The following is a 7821-nucleotide window of genomic DNA, read 5'->3' as shown; positions in this document are numbered from 1 at the left end:
AGAGGGAAAAATAATGTAATAAGGTATATAAACATAATTAGTAAACTAGACTTGCTCTGTCTTACTTAAAAAAAAAAAACACCCATACTAAATAGATGTACTTTATTTATCACCCTTACATTTCTTACTAAGAGTGCGGAGACAAAAATAATGTAAAAATGTTCTGAGTTGGGGTACACCTACATGTTATTTTTAAACCATAACTCCAAACCCTGATAAAGCACTAAAACATATTCGGTAAGTGATATATTAACCAGAACATGCTTGCTTTGATCACTCTCTTCTGAAGAGTATTTTGGGGTTTTTAAACAATACAGTTGGGAATGGGGTAGGTAGGTGGAGGGAGGGAGAATCTTGGCGCTTTGAATCTGTTAAAATTGAACTTAGGCCAATTTCTGTGGGTATAAACTCTATAAGAAACTAGACTATCTTGTTCACTTTATTAGAGTTCTATTATAATGGAAACATGAAAAGAAATATATCTTAAGTCTTGACAGGCTGCAAAAGAACAGATTTTACCCCCTCTCTCTGTGAGGTGGAAAATGAATTCTCAATGTGCCAAACCTTGAAAGGAAGGTAGGGATGTTATATCATGTATGTCTTTGCTGGTTTCTTTTTCTAACAAAGACTGTATAATATGAGATATCATAAGAGATTTCGACTAAGCATATTCAAATCTTAATATGACTCACTAGTAGTGTTTATCAATAAAATGTTATTAAAAATAGTTATTGCACAGAATCACTGTAAAGATAAACTAACATAAACGAAATGAACTCTATGCACAGTCATTATGATCTTTACATGCATGTTTTGTTGGTTCAGAATTTCTCAATCTGAAGTGTCATTTTTTTCTTACTAAAATACGGAAATCTGAAGAATACTTTTTCCAGGTAACCAAGTAGAAAAATAATTAGCTCCAATTAAATGAAACTCACTTATTCTCTATATGAAACTAAATTTTTGTAGTGAATAATACATTTATACAGAAGTGAAGTTTACCTTTTAAAAAATTATACTGCATATGTTATGTGAACAGGAAATATATCAACTTAAGTGAAGCAATGAAAAAGGGCACTCGAGTGCAAAAATTCCATTTACTGCAATAAGTATCTTCTATTACCTCAGAAGTCAATATAACACAACTACATTTTTGTAGGATCCAACAGAAACTATAACATAAGAAAATATGTTGTATAAAGAAAGTTATTCTTATTTTAATGGTCTTATTTGGACATTTATAACACTATAAATTTGTGATATTACTTTTAACCAAAGAAGTAATTATAACGACATTCCAAATCTTGATAAAATTTTTCATCTAAGAAATACTCTTGGGGGGAAAAACACTCAAGGTTTCCTAAATTTTCAATTTTTAGTTACAAACTAGTATAACATATCTCAAAACACAGAAATATAAGGTACATGAGTCCCCCTAGGCAATTACAAAGCTCTACACATTTTCTATTATTGCTTTGTCAAAAGTCTGTTTATCCTATCAGAGTAAGAAACACAAATGGCCAGAATGGCGAATGGTATGTTCAATTAGCAGTGTCTCAATGAGACCTTAGCTCAGTTAGGACATCAGACTTTCAGTTCAGTTATGATACTGCACTCTTTTAATACAATTATGTTGGCTGCCTAAGTTACCACTTAGAAAGATGTTTTGGCCACAATGAAGGATGGGACTAAACATAATATTATACTCTTATCTACAACAGAAAGGAAAAAAAAAAATCTCACACCATCAAAGAAAATATACCTTTACATTTTCCTCCCCTGATAAAGAGTAGTATGAACCTACAGCTTTTTATAGCTCTACCAACTGGCTCTTCTTTAATCTCTTCTCTAATTTAGGATTCTCACTTCCTGGCAGTGAGCCACTAGTTTTTAAAGTGATAATCACAGTATCATAAACTAATGGAGTCAGGAATATCTAAGAAGTTCATTTTTCCCTGAAAGGTGAAGACTGAGCAGTTAGTTCTGCACCATTATTTGACATACATCGTATACTGTTTCTCAAATTTTAGGTTATTAAAAAATAAGTGAGAATAGGTACAACGAATATATTACAATGATGGTAAAGGCCATTAATTGACTCAAAAGACTGCTGACAAAGGAATAAACTTCCACTGGTAGTATAAATGCTTTAAAAATCAGAATTAGGTCATCTTTAAGTAAAGATGACAACCACTGAACAGATTCTGCTAAGTGGAAAAATAAGATTTACTAGGTTATTTTAAAAGAGTATTTGATAACAGAACTCATCATCTCAATCTAGTGAGGTATAAACTGAAATCGAAGATTCATTTAAAAATTCAATTTTCCATGAAGATTAATATAATGCCAAAAAAGAAATACTGAATCCTCTGACTTCTAAAAGAGATTATAGCATGAATTATAAACTACATATCAAAATGAAACAGAAGTAATCCATAAACCCAATAATTCTACTTCTATGAATCTACTTTGCAGAGATTTCTACAAGCCCCAAAAGATGTGTGTTTGAGGTTATTATAAATTGGAAATAACTCAAATGTCCACTAATAGATGCTTACATAAAATACAGAATCTATATACAACGCACAATTAGAAGCATTAAGAACAATGTTAGAAGTATGTATTAACTGACAATGAAAAGTATCGATGAACTCAATATTTACTAAAACTAGCATCTATCTGTATAATACGTATAGTGTGCCAGTATTTAAGAAAAATTCCAGACCTTTAGTTGTAAGATCACACAGGGAGATGTTGGATAAGCCAATGTGAATAAATCTTTCTGAGTATATGGATTTGGTGGATACTTGTTCTTTGTTGTTTTATACATTGTTTGTGTGTATTTGTGTTTAATTAGCATATATTGCTTTAAAAAAAAACATCAAAGCTATTTTTAAAAGATTGTTAGAGGCAAGGACAAGAGAAATGAACTATAAAGTATAGTACCTTAAACGGTTGGTGTAGGTATCAACACAGGTCTTCATTTTGGCTAATAATGTGCCAACCGAAGTTTGACACTCTGACTGCTCTTCTTCCTCTTCCCCATTCTCTGCAGAAAGAGGCAGCAACAGAGGCACCATGGACGTACATGAAGCAATGGCTCGGAGCAACTCCAGCAGAGCTCGGTAGAGTGGCACATGTCTTGCCATGTCGAGAACTGAAAGACGGAAAAGTGGGAAAGCGTACGGTGAGAACATGTGCAACACAAAAGTAAGTCCAGGGGGGCTGTTGCTTTGTGAGGGGTGAAAAGGATAGCTGTTGCATTGTTCTGTACACCTGAAACGAATAATAAATAAATAAATAAAATGCACTTAAAATTTGCAATGAAAAAAAAAAAAAAGTAAGTCCACAGCAATGTAGCTTCTACTTGAGCTTAAGAGCAATTGGTTAGCTGGTAAATGGACTAATATAGATTTTATGAAGCACGAATGTATGAAGTATAATAATAGGCATGCACTTTTAGGGAACAAAAAATGAGTTGGGGAGAAAGCAATAAACGTAATTAAATAACTATCTAGTTATATTATACATAAAAATAAGTAAATAGCCCAGATAGTACATTACGGCAATAAATACATTTACTAGTATGAAGTGGAAATAAATTTTAAAAATTAAATTGAAATGATGAAGCTACTCTATCTTAGATAAAACAGAATGATGACCACAGTTTATCAACAGTATGTTTCAACAAATCAACTTGTTAGAAAAAAAGTTGACTATGCTTTTATCAGCTACAAGTCAAATAAATTTTTTTTCTTAAACCACATGCCTCTAAGAATGGATTCCTACTCTAAGAACACATATTGCTTCTAAAGATATTTTGTGGCTTTCCTCCAACTAGAATTTACTTGTGTGAATCACATAAGGACCTAACAACTTTTATCCAATGCCAGTAACTGAGTAAGTTATTCCATAAATATTTGTAATGTTACTTATTTCATACACATTCACTGAAAACCTGCTGGACATGCTGGAAACACAGCAGTGAAGAAAACAAACAAAAATCCCTTCCCTCATGTACTTTACATCCTAGAGAAGGACAAATGAATACAAATTTTCAGATGCTAGTAAGAACTGTGAATGGTGCACAGAAGGCTGAAACAGGGAAGGAGAATTGGGGGAGTACCTGCTGGAGGCAGGAATTGCCTCAATGCCCACAGGCTATACAGGGACTGGCGAATGGGGGTGGGGATGAGGAATCCTAGACTTTATGTGGCAACCGATTTAAAAGGATAAAGGGTTTAATAAAATTAGTTCTAATGGTTTGACGGCAAATAGTGAGGCTGTTCAGAGTGATGGAGAAGTAGGCTGTCATTTCACACCTTCCACTGATGCAGAGGACCATGGTAGGAAAGCACGACTGTCAATTATTTCCTCGCTTATTTGAAATTTGATCCTCCATCTTTATCACATATAAAATTTCTATAAGTACTTGGTTATGTTTAAAGCTTCTTTTCCAACCCAGGATGTAATGCTAGTACTTACTATAATTTTATGGTACAACATAGCACACAACAGTTTTCAGGAAAATCTAAGTTAAAACCCAAAGTTACTAATTGACAGGCATAAAACACATTAATACTTGTGAGGATATGGAAAAGCTACTTACATAAACAGGTAGATATGCAAATTGATACCCAATTTTACATTATTTAAAATGTCCATAGTCTATGACTTAGCAATACCACTGTTACTATATACCTATAAACAAGGATGCTCAATATAATACTGTTTCACTACTGAAAGTTGGAAGCAACCTAAGAGCAATAAATTAAAGGGATAAATATACAATAACATATCGAAATGATTCTATCCTATGTAGCATTTAAAAATAAAGATCTATCTCCTACATCTATATTTGAGTGAAACAAATTGCAAAAAATATATGAAGATGACATGCAAACACAGACTCAAATATTACTTATTTTTTATAGCTGGGGAACTAAGTAGAAATATTTAGAAAAGATGAATTTCCAAATATTAATTTATATACATGAGTTAAAATGCCAAACTAATTAATCTGACAATAGTAAAACATTCCTAATGAAGCTAGTCTCTTCTGACTATTTCTCTTTCTCCACCCCTTCACCAGCTGTATCACTTTGGTATATGCTCGTATACATCCAATCCTTTTTTTCCATATGATGACATTTCTCTGTGTGTATAATTCTTTGGAGAAAGCATTATTATCACCCTTGCATGTACGAGAAACTAAGAATTAGTACGTCGCACAGCACCTAAGTAGAAGACAGCAAGAACAACACATCTAGGTACATCTAGCTCTGGAGCTTTTTAATTATATCATGATGCTCCCTGAGTTGTCCAATATGGTAACCACTGGCCACATATGACTACTTAAATTTAATTAAAATGTAAAAAAAATTAAAAACTCTGTTCCTTAATTGTACTAGCCACATTTCAAGTGACCAACAGCCATATAAGTCCATAGCGGATAGCACAGATATAGAATGTTTCAAACTCAGCAAAAAATTCTCATGGATAGTGCCATATTCGAGAGACAAACTCCTTATATTCTGTTTCCATACACAAACCATGAAACGTATGTGGTTCTGAGCTCTATTAGGAGATACAATGTTAATAATTAGAAGATTCAATATTAAGAAGTCAATTCTCTTCAAATTGATATATAGATTGAATGCAATTCCGATCAAATTCCTAATAGGTTTTTGTTGGTGGGCAGAGGGTGTTTAAACTGACAAGATGATTCTAATATGTGTATGAAAATGCAAAAGACCAAGAGTGTCACAACAATTACAGCTGAATTTGCCATAACATTACAAATTTTACAATTAATGCACCTAAAGAGTAAGAAAACTATAGATATTAACTGGTCAAATGCTTGCCTTTTTAAAACTATCTAGTACAGCGGTTCTCAACCTGTGGGTCGCAACCCCGTTGGGGGTCGAACGACCCTTTCACAGGGGTCGCCTAAGACCATTGGAAAACACATATTTTCGATGGTCTTAGGAACCGAAACACCGCTCCTCTATCCATCTCCATGCTTCAAGACAAAATTTCATTTATTTGTAATTAGAAATAAATATTTCACAATATATAATTACATATTGTTTTTGTGATTAATCACTATGCTTTAATTATGTTCAATATGTAACAATGAAAATACATCCTGCATATTAGGTAGTTACATTACGACTCATAACAGTAGCAAAATTACAGTTACAGTGTAGCAACGAAAATAATTTTATGGTTGGGGGTCACCGCAACATGAGGAACTGTATTAAAGGGTCGCGGCATTAGGAAGGTTGAGACCCACTGATCTAGTAGGACAATGGAACAAGAAATAAAAAAAATCTTTATTGATATTTTGACTTATAAAATCCCCAAGGATAGAAATCCTCTGGGTAAAAACAACAAAAAAAAAATCTTCATAAATCATTCAAAGCCTATTTTGGCTCAATAGCTACTATCACAAAGAAAAATATTTCCATGTAGAATTCCTATTCATTGCAGCAAACATAAAAGTTATAAGGACTTAGCTATATAAAAACTCTGAGGCCCCAACACCAGCCTTTCTTCTCTCCATTTTTGGTAGAAACAGTAATCTGTTTTAAGTCCCAAATATTTTCATACTCTTTATCTTCTCCTATTACCAGTTTGTTCATATGTCTAGCTGTACATAACACACACACACACACACACACACACGTGTGTGTTTAGAAAGAATTGGGTGAGAATACAAATACAAATCATGGTCATGTATTTACCAGATAAAGCTGGGCGGTGGAGCTCATGGGGATTCATTATGCTACAATCACTAGCTTTACATATTTTGGACTTTTCCATAATTAAAGATTTAATTAAATTGTCTTGGTCACAAAAGACAAAAATCAGGAATGTTTCAGATTGAAGGAGATGAAGGAGGTTACAAAATATAACACGTGATCCTAGATTAAATTTTAGACAAAAAACAATTATTTTCTTTGCTTATCGAGGACATGATCAGGACAAAAGATGATATAAGAATGGTATCTGTGGATTAAATGATTAGAAGATTATATCAATGTTAAATTTCTGACTTTGATTACTGTTCATTTTCTGATTTTGGTTTAGACTGCCTTTGTCTGTTAGAAAATAAACCCTGAAATACTTAGGGGCAACCGGATTACCATGTCTGCAATATGTCTCACAATTGGTACAGAAGAAACAATGGGTGTATAAGGAAAAATTTTCTATATTTGTATACATATGTAGGTAGATAAAAGAAAGGAACTTGGCGTCAAACTTTTATAAAGGTGTAAGGAAATAGCCACTCAACACTACTTACATGCTCTTTGACTCAGCAATTCTAATAATTCTAAAGATTAACCCTATAGATAAAATTATCAAGTCACCAAAATTAGTCATTGCAGCATTCTTCACAACAGCAAAGAATCAGTTTATGTTTGTCAGTATGGAACTGTTTTAATTACTAAATATAAATTATGCTGTCATAAAAATAAAGATGCATTATGTTATACTGGAGCAAATTGCAAAGTATGTAATTTGGAAGTGAGGGAAACAAGGAATAGAAACAGGGTTGTACATTATACTACCATTTCAGAGAAATACAACATTACAAAACAGCAACCAAAAGATAAGGAGAATATGTATTTGTATTTACTTGTCACATATACACAGGATCTCTATGAAAATATTAAAAATTACTACTATTGGTTATCTCTAGGGAGCTGAACTGGCTGCTTTATAGGACAGGGGCAGGAATAACCTATTTATTGAACACCATCTTAAAAGTTTTTGAATTCTGAAACAAATGAAGACTGTAATACCTGGGAAAGTTAA

The 7821-nt window shown here is 32.8% G+C and overlaps 1 protein-coding gene across 1 annotated transcript in view; it reads right to left on the bottom strand.

Annotated features, from left to right (window-relative positions):
• BIRC6 (baculoviral IAP repeat containing 6) overlaps positions 1-7821 on the bottom strand; it is a 211100-nt gene that overhangs the window by 34111 nt on the left and 169168 nt on the right. The window contains exon 65 of the mRNA XM_019653801.1: positions 2947-3157. Coding sequence (XP_019509346.1) covers positions 2947-3157 — 211 coding nt within the window. The remainder of the gene's footprint in view (positions 1-2946; positions 3158-7821) is intronic.

This window comes from Hipposideros armiger, unplaced genomic scaffold (genome assembly GCF_001890085.2).
Source record: "Hipposideros armiger isolate ML-2016 unplaced genomic scaffold, ASM189008v1 scaffold_207, whole genome shotgun sequence".
In the NCBI taxonomy this organism is placed as follows: Eukaryota; Metazoa; Chordata; class Mammalia; order Chiroptera; family Hipposideridae; genus Hipposideros; species Hipposideros armiger.
The sequence above is the reverse complement of the archived record's forward strand: the minus strand, read 5'-3'. Positions and strand labels throughout refer to the sequence as shown.